Below are 18,623 nucleotides of genomic sequence, written 5' to 3'. Positions count from 1 at the left end.
AGCACCTTTTACTCCTCCTGACTCTGCATATGTAGATGCTGTGCTAAACTAAGAGTATGTATAGTATAAATAAAGTGTATCTCTAGTTTTATTATCTGAAAAGCAGCAGTTGGAACTAAAAAAAACATTTAAAGTAATTACACAGTCAGGTTCCAGGTGAGGCATTTTTCATAATGTGCTATAAAGGATTAAAGGTATTCTGAAAAAATGTGAGAAGAAATTATAAACTGAAAGATTTGTGTTGGGTTCATTAAATGAAATCTAATTAAGGTTTTTTAATGTATTTTCTTACTTAATGGAAAAAGTACTGGCATGGATGTGCTCTGGTGGAATGAAGAAAGAATAGTCATGTCTAACACAGAAACACCTGTATGTGAATTAAAATGTTTAGCAGACTTTATTAATGGGGAAAACTTAAAAAAAAAAAAAAAGTACAAAAATATCTAGAATTTTGAAATGCTTTATATGTTGAAAGCATTCTACCAACACTAACTCATTCCTCCTCATAACACCCCATCAGGTACGTGGGTATGTACTACCCATTCCCATTTTCAGGTAGGCTGTGACCAGAGTCCCCGAGAGCCCCGCTGAGGTCACTCAATTAGGATGAAGTTCAAAGAATGGGGCAGATAATCCCCAAAACTGGTGGATATTCCAATACTTAGTTTTACCAAACTAGTGCAAAACAGCTTCTGTAACAGCGTCTGATTACCCAGAAGCCAACAATCCAGTTCCCTTAAAGCAACCCAGCCTTAGGCCTCCACCCAGACACCCAAGGCAAATATGATGAGGATTACTGAAAATCTTATCCATCATATAAAAAAGTTCTAACAATCCCAAAGAATCAGACGCATTATCTCCCAGGTTAAGGAATATTCCAGATCTTACGCAAATACATGCTTGCAGCCAATTCTTATTAACTAAACTAAAATTCATTAAAAAAGAAAAGAGAGAGTGTTGGTTAAAAGATCAATGTACATACAGACATGATTACAGTTCTGAGATCAGATCCATGGTAGAGATGGTGAGTTTTGTAGTTGCGAAGAGTTCTTTCAGAATTAGTCCATAGGATATAGTCCAGTGTCCATATTCAGGGTGATCCAGGGTAGGGAGATCTCAGCCTTATGCCTTAAGCTTCCCCTGCATGAATCATCAAGCAGATCTAAGATAAAAAGGATCAGGACCCCAGACATTCTTATACAGTTCCAGGCCTTCTTTAACAGCTCGGAGTCCTTAGGCAAACAATAGGCAATTATCGAGATTTTGAAGTAGACCTATTTCCTAAGCATCACTTGTAATTAGCTACAGGGATTAACATACGATAATTTATTCATTAAGCAGTTTATCACAAACTTTAAAGAGACATATAGACAATGACATTATTTCACCCAAGGTTCATCTAAAGGTTGTTAATCCCTTTTGATCTCTGAATCAGCAGCTATAGTGATAGACAGGAACTGTCTGTTTACATGGCTAACATCTAACAAGATATGAGTACACACATACAATTAGTATCACCTCTAATTCTCTAACAATACAGGTTTGCATTCAAACTTTTAGCCCATCTACCATGGAATGGCCCTAATTACCATTTGCATACTTTTCTAACATGTCTCTAAAGGTTGGCTCTGGGTCATTTAGCCTGTAAACTGCTTAATCCTTTCTGGCCATGCGTCACGCTTTTTGAATCAGATTTGTTGCAATTATATAACAGTGGGAGTGTCCCTCTTGCTGCCCCCTCTTCCAGACCTCAAAGGAAAACTCAAGGAATATGAATCCTCACAAAGGAAGAAACCAAAGAAAAGGATTTATGTAAGATCATGTGAATTGAACCACCAAGATTTGTGCAGCTCTAGTTTTAGATATAAATCCAAATATGACAAAAGTTTATCCTTAGAAGGATAATGTGGATCTGTTTCTGTATGTCCTTCACTTGTTTTAGACTCAGGTTTCTCGATGATGTTACTGAGAATTATGTGATGCTTACACTCTGGTTATTACTCTACTAGTGATCTCTCCCCATTCTTTACATTTTAAGTTACTGATGTAGTATGTGATGCTGCCTCTTTAAAAAGTACTGTATGTGAGCACCACCCTTTCATATCAGCAGTGAAAGCATTACATGCTGGGAAACTGAAAAGAAGAAATCTGCCTGAACCACAATATTGAACCTGCTCTCCCCAGCTCCTCTCTAAATTTTTTAGAAAAGCTGGGATCCACATCCAGATTCATTTGTTGATGCCATATGTTGTGGCTTAGTTCTATCTAAGAAGCTGACTCAGAACACCTGGAGTTTGGAGGAGTAAGTCTCCAAATCTGGATCTGTACTCTTACAGTTGAGTTCTGTCTATATAAAAAGCCATCCAGTAAATCTAGCAATATAGCTCTGTCTTCCATATTAGCTCCAGTCTCTCTTTGTAACTTTGTACTGTGTGTCAGCCTTACCACTTCCATAAAACTTTTGTTAAATTTTGTAGTCAGTGTATCTGATTTTTGGGTACTGGATAGACTGACAGAAGAAAGTAAGTTGCAACACTGAGAAAACAGTAACATAATAGATAGCCGAAGAGTAAAATTCATTCTTGAGTGCATGTGTGCACACAGTTCCAAAGAGATTATTGGAACTGGTTCTTTGATAAAGAAAATGTCTCATTTCCCAAAGGTGAGATCTGTGTAATGGACCGTGGCTGTGTAGATACTTCCGTTTTCAGTGGGGATTGAACCCTGGAGATATTTACCACCAAAAGCACAGGCCTCTACAACTAGAACTAAAGGAGAACCCCTACATAACTGTGGGGGAAGTAGCTGATTGCATGGTCACTTTGGCTTGTTACTTGAGGAGGTTATGTGTAGTAAGCAATTGTATTACTCATGGACCATCCTGATGTGTTCATGGGCACAAGTCCAGGGAGGAAGGTACATGCACACAGAAATGCGTGTGTCTTGAAACCCAAATTTGTAGGTGTCAGTTTGGGTGTGTACAAGCTCAAGCTGGGAACACACTCTTGAAAATTTGTAGGTTTTCAATAGTTAAGCCTAGAATAACACATGAAATGTGTATTAGAGTGTCCGCTATCTTTATATTGTATTTATTTCCAGCCACAGCAGATCTCTTTGAAGTGCAGAGTTTGAAAAATTTACCTCACACCTCCTAGCCCCAGGACTAAGCCCAATGGCTAGGGGGGGAGAAGGTGGAAGGAGGGGGGATAGATGTGCTGCTGTGTATCTCTCCTTCCCTCTAGTGGAACTTCCTGCTTTTTAACCGAATAAATACAGTGTATTTGATGGACAGTATGTTACCATTAACTTTCTGTTGAATTACTGTTTTTAAATGTAACTTACTAAATCTTTTGCTTTTTTGTGCTACCTTTCCCATCCTGGCCTCACTCCAGTTTTTCTCTTTCATGTTCTATACCAGATCATAGTATATTTTTCTACATTATTTTGATTGTCTGTACCCTCTTTCCCTTCTCTCTCAATCCACTTTCTTATGTTCTTTTCTTTCCTTACACTATGTGCTCCACCTTCTCCCCTGTGCTTTTTCTCATTTGCCCCCCAAAATCTTTTCTCTCTCCCCGCCCCCAAAACTCACTCATTCAGCTCTACCAACCTATTTACTTATTTGTAGGTCTTTAAAAAATTACTAGACACTTAACTGACAGAGGATTACACTAAAATGAGAGGCGCAACTGTCTGGAAACAAAGCTCAGTGATGGTATCTCCTCCCGACTCTCAAATATCAGGGAAAAGGGAAAATGCTGGGATTCCTATCAGGGTATTGTCTCTGAAACACTGGAGCTTAGATACTATGGTGATGAGTGGCAGTTTAAAACCCTATTTGAGGGCTTCATCTTTGGTAGCCCCTGCTTTGTAGATGCCAGATAAATTTGAAGCTTTCCAGCCATTTTCAGGTTGCTGGAAGTAAGGATGAATATTTTTACAGGGCGTGCAAACTGCGTCCCATGCTCACCTCCTGACAGCTGCAAGGATGGTTGTGCGAGAATCTGATCATTTACCATTTCCCATCCCTCTGATTTTTGATCTTCCTCTTTAGAGAGTAGTACCTGTGCTTACTTCAGCTGAAGAGTACTTAAAAGTGTATTCTTGTTAAGCCAAATAATTGGATCATTATCACTAAAGTTGTAGAAAGTAGGGTCTATGGGTGGATTTCATTTCGCACGCAGCGTGGCATAGTATAACTGCATTTCGTGACACCCAAATGCCAAAGATGCAAAAGAAGGAAAAATTGCTGTGGTCCCTTCATTCTGTTTTGTTGCTACAGCTTGATTCCTTTTTTTTCTTTCTTTGCAACTCCACTGGTTAGAGCAGCAGGTTCTGAACCAAAGGTGTGACCCAGCAGTGCTTTGTTAGAGATGTTTACAGGACTGCCTGCACCAGCTGAACAACCAGTAAAATTCCACTGTTGCTAAGATCCTGTGGGAACACAGGGCTGGGGAGAGGAGGAGGGACTCTCACCTTTCTTCCTTTTGCTGCATCTACTTCTGCCCCCTACCCCCCAAACACAGCACAGCTCACAAAGGCCTGTGGCATATGGATGGTAGGGGGGTGAATTTTCAGCCATTTTGTGGATCATAGAGGGGGTGAAGTTTGAGAACCACTGTACTAGAGAACAAATTTCTCCCTTAAATTGCCCATCTTTAGTGCATGCTTAGGACAGTTTTAAATTGTAGATATCTATACTTCTGTTTGTGTTTTGTGTTCAACTTTTTTTAAATTTTCTAAAATATTTTTTTTCCCTTCAGCTGATGGAGTCTGTGTGTTTAAATGCTTGGTTAACAGAGACACTGAATACTGTCGTGTGGGCAAAGAGTCTGTCCTAATTACGCTGGGGTACAACAGTGCCTTACTCCAATTCAAGTCACATTCTGGTAAGTGCTTGCCGCATCACAGACATCTTGCATTTCTGAGAATCGTCTTTCTCTCCCTTTGCTGCTCTATGAATATGTTTACTAAAACTCCTCCTATCTTTTCCCTCTGTTCTACATTATCTATTACATACTGCAATATGTTCATGATCCATGTGACTTGACATATCACTCTCCGGTTCTAACCAGCGATTGACATACAAGGCAACCATTTTCAAAAACACTACCAGAAACCCATTCTTATTCTTGAGGACAGATAACAGTTGAATATGGTACTCTTAGCATTTCATCCTTGATAAATGTAAGACTCTGTGTGTAAGAGCCAGCAATTTTTTAATTGTCCTGAAAGCTGTCCTTACCTTAAGGTTAAGCTCTTCATCTGTACAATTATGTCATTAAATAGTTTTGTAATTCAAATGCTTTTGAAACCAGCAATTCCTTCCTGTTTTTAGCTTTTCTACCAAAATATAAGCATCTATGCGCATTGGTATACTGTAACGTATACCTGCAGTCTGTATGTATTCTGTGTCTGTACATTAGCTTGACTCTACTGATGCTGAAAAAGAATCCCACTGTCGTTCTTTTAAAAAATCATTTATCAACTGCATTTAAGTGAACTTGTGAAACTTTAATAATTGCAATTCCACTTGACCAAATTTATCCTAGTTCATTTATTCTGAGGAACATGCATTTTAGACCAAATGTAATTATGACATAGCACGAATAGAATTCTCGCTCTCCTATCGCATACCCAACACCATATACAGGAAAAAAACAACTCGACTCAACACATTCAGCCAGCAATTTGGACTGAAAATCAACCGCAGTAAGATAGATTCCATGACCTTTAATAGCGCCATCACCAGTACGGATAGAGGATTATGTTTTCACCAATGTAGAAACATTCACATACTTGGGCAGCACCATCAGCCAGGACGGTGGAACAAACCAAGACATCCGGAACAAAATCAGTAAAGCCAGGAACACTTTCAGGAGCTTAAATACAGTCTGGAAATCCTCAAAATACAACACCAAACCAAACTCAAGATTTATCAGAGCTGCGTACTTTCAACACTACTTTATAGTGCAAAATGCTGGGGAATGAGAAAGTATGACATGTCCAAACTGTCATCATTCCATACAACCTGCCTCAGAAAAATCTTCTGTATCTTTTGGCCCAGAACAATCTCAAACCAAGATCTTTTGACACTGTGCAGCCAAGAGGATCTGAGCACCATCATTACCAGGAAGTGTTGGAGTTGGATTGGCCATGTACTTTGGATGGAAACTGATTCCATCACCAGAGTAGCAAAAAGGTGGACACCTGAAGGCAAGCGAAAATGAGGCTGCCCGAAAATAACATGGCAAAGAGCTGTGGAAGCCGAGCTGAAAAACCTGGGGCACAGCTGGGGACTCACTGAAATAGTTGCCAGAAACAGACAGGAGTGGAGGAGCGTCATAGCTGCCCTAAACGCCAGAGGCGTAGTGGGAAGATGATGATGATGAATAGAAGTCTCCTTTTTCTAGATCACCTGGTCTTTTGTCAGGTACCACAACCATTGTCACCACCACCACCTCCTGGCAGGTTTTAAAAGTGGTGTATTATTAGATCATCTCACTTGCATCTATAAAGGGGAAATCATTCTTACATCCTCCTACATTGCTAAAGCAACACAGTTACAATGTAAAATTATAGCTCGGTATTGTTTCCCACAAAATGGTGTCACAATTGAGAAGAAATAATACTTTTTAAAAAATGAAAATGCCAGAACAGTGTTTATAGAACAATTCAGTAATAAATGGGGACTTGACAAATAATCAGAACCACTGTATGGATAAATTATTAGATAAATCTTCCGTGTCAGGATTTGAATAATTTATTTAAAAATCCTGACTGTTCTTGACCTTTCCCAGTGTTTGACATTATACAGTACACCAATGTAAAACCACACTTTGACCTTTCATAGTTATCGGTTTGCTAAAGTTCCTAGCTGTTTAACAGATCTTTCCATAAATAATCTGTGATGTACATCTTGAGGATTTAGCCTGACTAGTTTTTTTCTTTTTTTAATGTTTTCTGTATTCCCTGAAGTGTCTCATTTAGTCATTATGGTTCCAATTCTGGTGGGCATTTTAGGTTTAGGAGATCAGGGCACAAGGAGTCTGTTTTTTCTTCTACTTCCCTCTGCTGCAGACAACAGGAAAAGACTTCTCCAAACAAGCACTCAGAAATGTCAAGAATGTCTTCTGCCCAGCTCACGGTGTTCCAAAGGGGAATGGCCTGGATGTTAGGAGGCAAGTGCAGTTTTACCAGGAAAGAGAGATTTCATGAGGCTTGGTCCTACTCCTTAGAGAGATCTGATATAGTTTAAAGATCTGATCAGCTCCATATTATGGAACTGTTAGCTAAAACTTTTATAAGAAATTGAGAATACAGTATTACGTGTAGCTAATTGGAAACAAGCCATTTTCCAGTCTTCTCTTTATTATATTTGAAAATGGGGAAAAAATAAATTGAAATGTCCATGTAAATCTATGCAAGTTACTTTTACCCAGAGACATTAAAAAAAAAAAAGTCTGAGTTTAAACAAACACCCTGTTGATATCAAATATAATGTACCAGCTGCTACATAAACTTGAAGTTGCCAATAAAAATGGCATTTATTTTTGCATGATTCCTGAGAAGTTAAATAATATTTTAAATGTATAAAGATAGCATAGGGCATAATACTGAACAGTGCCCCAATTGTGAGAAAGCTAACAACATTTTGAGAATGAAAGATTATAGGGCAGCAGCCATTTTTTGTCTGATGTCCTAGGCATAGGCCTTATTGGTGCATATAAATATTTTTTTTTAAATGAGAGAAAATAATGCTACCATCTGCAAACTTGAAGTGAAGACTTCGTCCTTTTAAATTTCAAGAGATTTTATAGTTATGGAAATGTTTTATTAGCTGAGAGTTCTCAAAGTCCTATTTCTTTTCTAGATGAGGAAAAATTCATGCGCCACTTGTGCCCATGCAGAGAACTGTTGTTCTGTGCCTTCCTGCTTCCAGCATTTAGACAGCAGTAAATCACAGATTGTATCCTCCATTTCCTGCTGAACATATGTGCAACATCTGAATAGGCTCAAGCAGGCCATAAAAATGAAAGTTAATGTATCTAGTACCTACAGGCTTTTCTTTCAAAAACAAAGATCATTTATTTGGAACAGATTATCCAACCAGTCTGTAGCCCATCTGTAGTAGGTTTGGTGTGTAGGTCTGCTCCATAGTACAGATGTCTTAATTTAGCACAGAATTGCATGATGATGATAGGATAAATTGCTCTTTCAGGGTGGCCGTAGGAATGCAGATTCCTCCTTTACAATCCTCCTAGTCCTGGCATATTGCTATTTGAGGAGTGACTCCAGAAATCAAACAGACATGCAAACAGTAGTTGTGTTTACATAGCCTAATCAACTCAGTTCTCAAATCCTTAACAAAACAACACGCACACAAACATCACACAGCAACAATACTCTATGCTACATGCAAGTGAGTACAGTAAAAGGGGGAAAAGGAAATAGGTTGATGTCGTTGATCTCCAGGCACAGAATTTTTATATATACATTCTTTTGGAAATCTAATATTTACTGTATTTGCTATATGAATAAATTGTGTCCGTTGATGCGATATGGACCTAAGCAGATATAACATATTTGATAGTGACATTTTAAAATTATGCCTGTACTTGAATATAACAGCACATAGGCATGTCAGAAATGCAAATACTCATATTACGTTCCATGCGGAACATCTGTGCATATGTGTTCCATTGTGGTGCCTAGACCTGGTTGTGAAATTTGCATATAGAGACCATTTGCTCACTGGAAAGGCTCTCCTATGGCTAGATTGTCCAGTGATTAATTTGTTCACGTATTTTTGCACACCTCTATATTGAGTAATTTTTGGTTGTACTAGGTCTTTTCGCTGCGATTCTGAAAATAATCTGATTTTTGTTCACACCCTTTTTGCTTTTTCAACTTCAGCTGCACTCTTAGACTCTGTTTCAACAAAATACATAAGCAAGTACTTAATTTTGTTTTGCTGATTCAGAATCTTAATATGCATCATGTGAAGTTCTACTCCAATATAACTATGTAATCACTTGCTAGTTTGTTTTTTTTTGTTTGTTTTTTTAAAGTTCTGACTTTTTTCCATGGGACTCTAAAAAGAGGAGATGGTTTGCTTCATCTAGACCTGCTTTATTACAGTCAGTTTAGAACATGGTTAAATTCACAGAATTTACTGAAAAAATCTTAAACGTTACTAATGCATAAGAATAAAGTGTGAATGTATCAGAAATATATTTATGCACAACTGCACCCCTAGTTTTGCAGATATAAATAGAGGTCCCGGTGCCGGAGTGCTCTGGCTGCTTTGCACCTCTCTGCGTGTTCACAGTGCCCTAAAGTTTTAACCCAGTGGAGGATCTCTCCTGTGTGCATGGAACAAGTATTTGTTAGACATCAAAATATAGTTGTTCATTAAAATAGTTACCACTATGACCTGTCTTGCTTCCAGGGAGGTGCATGCTTTCTCATTGTTTTCCAGGCTGTGTTTAGAGCGCAGGATCCAAGATATCCAAGAAAAGTGATATTGAGGCCTGCTGTTCTGTTCTCTCTCTGGATGGCTCAATAAATGATTTTTATGCCTTCTGTTATTTTTCATGTCTGTTGTTCTTGCTGTTGGCATTTTGAGTCTGCCATCCCCCTTGAGTGATAGCTTCCATTGTCATGACCTTCATGGAATCTCTACTCTTTGATCCAATGGGGGAGCCTGCCAACCAAAAACTTACATGCTATTTTGAATATCTCACTGACTCTTTGCAAGGCAATAATATCTAAAGGGTATCCCAAGGGCTAATCTGATTCTGCTGCTGCCATGTTATCTCAATATGATATCATGCTGCTTGTTTTTCAGAACCTCTCATTCCTCTAACCTCTTGCACAGGTAAACTAAGCAAATGTATCCATTGTTGGTGTTTAAGGTCAGCAATTCGCAAAATGATTATAAAGAGGGGAATTAAGGGAGCAGAAAGAAGATCAGTCACATCTTCCCAGCTTTTGTGTATCATGTGACATCCCACCATTGCTCTAGGACAGCGGTTCTTCAAACTGTGGGTCGGGACCCCATTTTAATGGGGTCCCCAGGGCTGGCTTAGACTTGCCAGGCAGCAGGGCTCAGGTTATAGGCCCACTGGCTGAGACTGAAGCCCTTGGACTTCAGCTTTGACCCCTTCCCCGCCCAGGGGAGTGGGGCTCGGGCTTTGGCTCCCCAACCTGGGGCAGTGGGAGTCAGGTGGGCTGAGACTTTTGTCCCCCCTCCTGGGGTCGTGTAGTAATTTTTGTTGTCAAAAGGGGGTCATGGTGCAATGAAGTTTGAGAACCTCTGCTCTAGGAGTTAATCCATGTTGTTTCCTTTCTCCCTGCATGGTCATATTTATTTTTTGAAGTTTAATGTGGTTTATCAAATGTGATAACTGTGTAATCCAGTGCTTTTTTCGTTGATGATGTAGCCGAGTGAGTTAGAACATTTTTTTTTTGCTTTTTGTTTCCTTCATGTCTTTTTTTAGTTCTGATCTGGATAATTTTAAATTTCCAGATTTTCTGTTTTACATTCAAGGTTATTAATATTCCGCCAAACTGTCTGAGTAAATGACATGAAGACAGTTACTTGGAAACTGATTTTTTTTTTCAGCTCAGCCATAGCTCTCTTCACCACTCTTTGATCCACCTGCATGTAAACCTCTGCATAATGGCGCTGTTTTTGTCTCAGAAGTGGGGATTATCTGACTGAAAAAGTCATGTTATGGTTTGTTTGTCTTCTTCTTTAATGTTGTCTGGTAGCTCTGTTCTCAGTCTCAGCAATGACATCCCTTGGAATTTCCAAAGAGTGTTTCAATAAAAATTTTTTCTCAATTTTTCATTGAAATTTTAAAATTCGTGCCTTAGGGAAATGTCTAAGCACCTGGAGTGTTTCACTCCCACTTAATTTTCAATTGTCGTGTTCCAGTGAGAGTACAGGGTTTGTTGGGTTAATTTCTTGTTTAAAAATATATTCTAGTTCAATCAGTTAAGCAGGACAGATATTAGACAATGTTGGCATTATTTTGAAATTGATGTTGGTTAACTATTCTACAAACTGCTGTATCCACCAAGTCATTCAAGTGCCAGTGTGTCCTGAACAAGAGTGGGCCTCGGTTTTGTTGGACTCTATGTGCAGTAAGGTGTGCAGGGACCCATCTCCATCTGTATGTAGTTGGGCATGTAATATTATGCTTGGTTAATTGGGGCTGTGTATGTAGAATTGCTGGATGAATGAAATAATGTAGCCCTCTGGTCCACAGTAACTCTAAGGTAGAGCTGGTTGGGAATTTTCCATCAAAATGATTTTTTGATGGAAAATGCAGTTCCTACATAATTAAAACTTTTCATGGGAAAATGTGGTTTTGGTTTGTGTTCTCATAACCTGCTCCTCCCCCTGAAAATATTTTGGTTTGAGTTGATTTTACCCAAACTGTAATATTTCACTTTGATGGCCTGAAACAAACAGTTTCATTTTGAGTTCAGCATTAAACTGCATCTCCTGATGGTGCCAGATTGCCTTGTGGCAGTGATAGGACAGTTGCCTGATGTCCCTATTCTCTCCTATGGGCCAGGCTCCCTGGCTGGACTATATCTTGTATGATGTCCCATGAGGCGTGATCAGAGGCTGTCAAGGTTCCTCCCCCACTCTGAACTCTAGGGTACAGATGTGGGGACCTGCATGAAAAACCTCCTAAGCTTATCTTTACCAGCTTAGGTCAAAACTTCCCCAAGGTACAAAATATTCCACCCGTTGTCCTTGGACTGGCCGCTACCACCACCAAACTAATACTGGTTACTGGGAAAGAGCTGTTTGGACGCGTCCTTCCCCCCAAAATACTTCCCAAAACCTTGCACCCCACTTCCAGGACAAGGTTTGGTAAAAAGCCTCACCAATTTGCCTAGGTGACTACAGACCCAGACCCTTGGATCTTAAGAACAATGAACAATCCTCCCAACACTTGCACTCCCCCTTTCCTGGGAAATGTTGGATAAAAAGCCTCACCAATTTGCATAGGTGACCACCGACCCAAACCCTTGGATCTGAGAACAATGAAAAAGCATTCAGTTTTCTTACAAGAAGACTTTTAATAAAAATAGAAGTAAATAGAAATAAAGAAATCCCCCCTGTAAAATCAGGATGGTAGATATCTTAAAGGGTAATTAGATTCAAAAACATAGAGAACCCCTCTAGGCAAAACCTTAAGTTACAAAAAAGATACACAGACAGAAATAGTTATTCTATTCAGCACAATTCTTTTCTCAGCCATTTAAAGAAATCATAATCTAACACATACCTAGCTAGATTACTTACTAAAAGTTCTAAGACTTCATTCCTGGTCTATCCCCGGTAAAGACCAGCATATAGACAGACTATAGACAGACACACAGACCCTTTGTTTCTCTCCCTCCTCCCAGCTTTTGAAAGTATCTTGTCTCCTCATTGGTCATTTTGATCAGGTGCCAGCGAGGTTACCTTTAGCTTCTTAACCCTTTACAGGTGAGAGGAGCTTTCCCCTGGCCAGGAGGGATTTCAAAGGGGTTTACCCTTCCCTTTATATTTATGACAGAGGCAATATCACATTGTATCATGGGAGATATCGTCTGGCTAGGCAGTCTAGTCCATAGGAGAGAATGTGGGCCCCAGACACCTGAGCTACAACTCCCATGATGCAAAGTTTCACCACAGGTAGATGCAGTTCAATTTGAACTGACTTGAAACAAAACATTTAGTGTCAGTTCAGCAAACTGAAATAAAACACTTTGATTTGGAAATATCCAAATGGTCAGTTTCAATTGAAAATGCTGAAACAAAACCTTTCACCATTTCTAAATGAAAAATTTTCAGAACTCTTCATTCTGGGAAAATTCTGATATGTCAACTTTTCATCCTCATTTGGGATGAAAACAAATATTTAAGTATCCTAATTTCCCATGGGACAGAAATTCCAATTTTTTGCTCAGTTCCAATCTAATGTCATTACTTACCATAGTTTGTATGTTTTACAAAGTACATGGTCTGGTGGTGCCGTGTGCTGGCCCTGTATTGTTTTCTGTGGTTAATCTATAGTACTTAGCATAGAAAACACAATAGGCTTAAACTTTGTTTTGTTTAAATTTTTGGCTGGAATTTGATCAGAGCTGTTTAAGGTACAGAGCTTTATTCCCTCCAGGTGAACAGAGGATAGTTTCAGGGTTCATGTTGCTTTTAAAAGGTGAGGGTGACAGTATGTATTTGTTTATGTAATTTATCAGTAACTTAAGACATGGCGAAACATATTCTTTTTGAAATGATTAAAAATCAGGTTGGGGGAAACACTCCGTGGATGATTGTCAACACACCATGATTTGTATGTTGAAGCTGTGGAATAAGTTTGGTAAAATACCATGCCAATAACCCATTACCTTTTGAAAATTAGTAAAACCATAATCTCTGCAAATCTGGAGTGCACTCCAGCAAACTAAAATCTGCACACTGATTAATGTGTCTGTTGATTTCTGCCTGTGCTATGCATTCTGGGACTGTGAGTCTTCACTCACTCTAGATTAAGTGAAGAGAAACATGTCCCTGATCTCTCATGATGGACCTAGTGTCTCACCCCCAAATATTCGTCAACCTTGTTAGAGGATGCACCTAGATGTAGATGTAACCCTTCTGCCCGTCAGAGTTGGCAGCAACAAGGGCCGGGTTCAATATCTAGGGGTTCCATTCCAATAACACAATGCAAACCGGCTCGAGCCCCCACCCAGTGACCTGGGACAAATATATACCACCCCCGCTGGGCGCCTCCAAGAGGCAATACTTCCCCTCTCGCAAGCACATAGTCTGAGTGTAGCAAAAGTCTTTTAATAACAGAGAGAAACAATGTGGCATTATGTTGGGGAAACACCACCAACCGGATTCATAACACAACCCATGAGCAAAAACAACCCCACCCCAGGCAAATTGGGGCATGCCCTTTTCCCTTTGGTTCTTGAGTCCAGCAACCCCAAAAGTCCAATGCCCCAAAAGTCTCTGTCCCTGGTCAGGGCAGCCCCAGAGTTCGAAAGTTTATCGGCGGAGCTTTACCTCCCAACCTGGGTGGAAATGGGACGGGGGTAAGAGGCACCTTACGTGATCTGAAGCTGACCGCCCCATAGCTCCATAGCGGCGCTCCGCTCCGCCAGCCGCCCCACAAAACTCCTTCGCGCAGCTGCACTCCGCTCCACCAGCCGCCCCACGAACTCCTTCGCTCAGCTGCGCTCCGCTCCGCCAGCCGCCCCACGAACTCCTTCACTCAGCTCCACGGCCCACAAGCAGCTCCTGCCATCCACACACTGCTCCGCGTCGAACTGCTTCACCAGCCGTCCCGCAAACTGCTCCACAATATATCTTCAGGCTCCCCCACTACTTAACACAACACTCAGTGATTTCAGCTCTTAGGTGAATTCAGCTTATAGTAGGGGAGCCCCAGTGCTGGTGCACTGTCAGCCCAAAGTGAGCTCAGCAGCCTATAACTAGACTTCTTCTAATGAAATCAAAATTAGCTCTGATATTCCACAGTGGAGAGAGGAGGAAGTACAATCAGCATGTAAGGCCCTCACCAAGGGGCCCATGCCACCAAGTATTAATACTTGTCCCCAGCCTCTCTCCATTCACACAGTTTTGGAACCCATGACCCTTGCCTAGCGAGTGCTACTTAGATGATGGTGAATCCCTCCATTGTAACAAAAGGCCACGTACAGTTCCAAGCACAGTTCCCATAATCAGGGTAATAACAATTTATTCTTCCTGCCCCAATAACAGAGACACTGGGGATCCCACAGCGGCCAAAGTGACCATTTGGGCAGCTATGGTCTCATTCTAGGCGTGGTGGGTGTGCCTATGCAAATGAGATCTGCCCCTGAAGTTCTTTTCCACAACTTGCCACACCTCACCACCAGATGTCAGGGTGGAGCTCATCCTGACACTGCTTACATAGACATATAGCATTGTGTACATTTTCTCTAAATATGACACAGAGCTGAATAATTAGCCCATAACACATTTTCCATGTTGAACTAATAATTGTTTACTGTGGTGCATGTGGTCTACAACCCTGCTTCAGTTATGACAATTAACTGTTACCAAACATGTTTGTTCTCTGTAATGAACATCGATTCATAGAGCTTAAAGCTAGAAGGGACTATTAGATCATTTGGTCTGACCACCTGTATATCACAGGCCATTAAATTTCACCCAGTTACCATTGTATTGACCCCACTAACTTGTATTTTGGCTAAAGCATATCTTCCAGAAAGGTATCTAGTCTTGATGTGCAGATCTGAAAAGGTGGAGAATCCACCACTTCCTTTTAGTTCTGAGATTGTAGTTTAAATCAGAGGTTCTGGACGGTTACAGTAATTTAAATAATCTTTGTGCAAAGTCGGTGTGGAACTTTAATAGCCACATCTCATGGCACTGCTCTTTCCAACTTCCAGGATTATTTCTAAATGCTCCACTATATCTCATACTTTACAATGCAAATAATAATTAAAACAGTCCTGATTTAAGTTTATGTATAATCCGTTATAATGAGGTTGATAAAATGGGTGATAACTTCCTGTAGCTCAAGTTGTTTTTATAGTATTGTAGTAGCTTGAAACTGAAGGTGCTATTCTAATACCCTGCTGAGAAGACCGTTTGATGACAATTGGCTCCTTTTATCGTTATTGGTTTACTTTGGATATGAACCACTTTGGGGCCATCAGTCCTGTTGCAAATCAAAAAAACCACAGTTGATGTAAAGGCCCCTCTGTGTATGCAAATTGGCCCATTGAGGACACAGTCTGTGAGCATCAAGTTCCCCTGTATTGATGTGGGAAGTGATTCACTCACTAGTGTGCACGGAACAAAACCATTCCCAACATTCTTGCAGTAAGTTTGGATTCAGTAGAAGAGCATAAAAGGACAGAAGAGAAATCACACGCTACAAGGGAAGGGAAACAAACACTACAAATAACTGAATTAGTTTGCAAATTATTATGTAATGTTCAGTCATCATATTCACAAATTATTTAATGTTAGTTGAATTGTTAATAAATGAAGTGTTAAAATGAACATCTGAATTCCATTTGTCTCGTCTGCCATGTTTATGGCTATGTAAAGGCTCACATTCTGCAGAATTTTGTTTTATTTTAAGAGAAAAATTTCTTTGCTATCAAACTTGTGGCAATCCACAAGGACTCCTGAGAGCCTTTTCCTTCAGGTGTGTGCTGCCCCTGTTGCAGTTGTTACTACTGCTGTTTCTGTGTCTGCTAGGTCACTGCTAACTTCAAATCCCAATATATCATCTTGAGTATGTAAAAGGGAAGGTTGGTTTGTTTATTTTGCTTCTGCATCAGATACTTGGAAGATTGTGTATCCTTGATGAGCATATACAGTTGATTTCAGTGCTAATGCCATCATTAATGGTACTGTCCTTATCAAATGGAGAATTAAACCTCCATTTCCTTGGTTGGAGTTGTGAGATCCCGGTGTTGTGCATGTAAGAGCGTGTTTCACTGATTAACAGTAGAAGAGCTGATGAACCGAGCAGGGTTTCATATATTCTGTGTAATCCAATCATCACCTAGAGCAGGGGTTCTCAAACTGGGGGCCAGGACCCCTTAGGGGGTCACAAGGTTATTACATGGGGGGTCACGAGCTGTCAGTCTCCACCCCAAGCCCTGCTTTGCCTCCAGCATTTATAATGGTGTTAAATATATATAAAAAGTGTTTTTAATTTATAAGGGGGGTCATGCTCAGAGGCTTCCTATGTGAAAGGGGTCACCAGTACAAAAGTTTGAGAACTACTGATCTAGAGTCTTGTGTTCCTCTATTTCAAACATGGGACCAAATTCACTGCTCTGTAAACTTACAAATCACGGCCCAAATTTGCTGTTAGTATAACCACAATGCTCTAATTGCAGACTCCAGCCGATGTTCCATTTAAATGTGTCTGAATTATTCTCCACTGCTGCTAAGCCCCATCGCCTGAAACCAAAAGGGCTAGAGGCTAATTGTAGTATGCATTTATTTAATGACTTATCACTTGTGGTTTTATTTTTGTACTCTGTTGTTTTTTTTCAATCATGAGTCTCTTTTTGCCATATTCTGTTTTGTTTTTCTCTCCCACGCCCTTCCAGTTTTATTATTGGAGGCCTCCACTGTGATAATGCTGAGAGACTCCATCTGCTCTGAGCAGATGGGAGAGGTGCACTAATATTATGTTTCATATTTGAGTATGTTTCATCTACAGTGAGGTTAGGCATCTCTCAGAAATCAGTATAGCTGTCTTGCTAATACATTGTCATATAGCATTTGGTTGGCATTTTACAGTGGTATGGTACAGGGTGGTCAGAATGAGTTGTGACAGAGTATCGGGGTGTCTTCTCCCCTCTTGAAAGAAGTCTGAGCCACTCATATCATAGGCTGGCCCCCTCACAAAAAAAATTATTGGTTTGGATCCTGGGAATTTAAGTCCTGACTCGAACTTGCCTTTACTCAGTGACTGCACAGTTCAGTTTTCATGCCCACAAAGGATCTCTGCATTGCTTCATTGCGGTCACTAAGCACTAAAGTAGTGTATAAACACAGTCTAGATATAGCATGTCTCTGAAAGGTTACCAAACTGGTTGTATAGATTTTCTTGGATTAGTGGGGATTTTTTGGTAATGTTAATAACTATATCAGATGGCTGAGAGGTACAGCTGGTAAAAGAAAAAAAATTCCATCAAAACATTTTTCTACAAAAAATGGCTTTTCTCATTTTAAAAAAAAAGAGGTTTTTGAAAAAAAAATCCCTTTTGTCTAAATAGTCCAGGTTTTAATTGGAAAAAAATCTGAAAATTTAAAAATATCAGGTTTTTCTCCAAAAAAAACCCCAGAACATTTTAGAGAGAACTTTGAAAATGAAAAATTGTTCATTTGGTTTGAAATTTTTTGCAGGAAAAAAATCATTTCCCAACCTGATGTATTGCAAAGGCAATTTGACAAAGAAGTGTGGGGTATTAGAGAAAAGCCACAGAGCAAAGAACAGCTGGGAGAGGGGAAGATCTGCTGAATTGAATGTACGTGCAGTATAGTGTGTAATGTACTGGAAGGTCTAAATTCAGAAATGAAGATCCCTATCTTAAAATGTACACAATATGAGGAAAATCTTCCCCTTAAAGTTATTTAGAATCTTATTCAGAGCCTGAGGGCCAATTTCACAGGTGAGGAGCAAGTTAGTTCCCCTTACAGTGACTTTCAGACTGTAGAATCCCTTAGAGCTACTTGCATCTGCTCTAGTGCTGGGTAATGGAATCTAAGTGTGTCTGCACTGCAGTCACGTGGTGTGATTACGGCTCATGGTGTGCAGGGATGGGGGGCAGGGCTCCGGCTGGCGGTGCAGGCTCTGGGGTGGAGATTAGGGGGTTTAAGGTGCAGGAGGTGCTCAGGGCTGGGATCAAAGGGTTCGGAGGGCAGGAGGGGGATCAGGGCTGAGGCAGGGGGTTGGGGCGCGGGAGGGGGGTGCAGGTTCCGGGCGGTGTTTACCTCAAGCAGCTCCTGGAAACAGCAGTATGTCTCCCCTCAGGTTCCTACATGGAGGCGTGGCCAGGCAACTCCC

At 40.3% G+C, this 18,623-nt stretch overlaps 1 protein-coding gene across 1 annotated transcript in view; it reads left to right on the top strand.

Annotated features, from left to right (window-relative positions):
* Positions 1-18,623, top strand: part of LOC311521029 (histone-arginine methyltransferase CARM1-like) — a gene marked incomplete at its 3' end in the record, with an annotated part of 143,550 nt that overhangs the window by 46,832 nt on the left and 78,095 nt on the right. Inside the window, 1 exon segment of the mRNA XM_084629101.1 lies at positions 4,764-4,889. Coding sequence (XP_084485227.1) covers positions 4,764-4,889 — 126 coding nt within the window.

The sequence above is a fragment of the Lepidochelys olivacea genome (genome assembly GCF_965140295.1).
Source record: "Lepidochelys olivacea isolate rLepOli2 genome assembly, chromosome: 5".
Taxonomy (NCBI): domain Eukaryota; kingdom Metazoa; phylum Chordata; order Testudines; family Cheloniidae; genus Lepidochelys; species Lepidochelys olivacea.
Note: the sequence above shows the minus strand (reverse complement) of the source record. Positions and strands in the feature narration are given on the sequence as shown.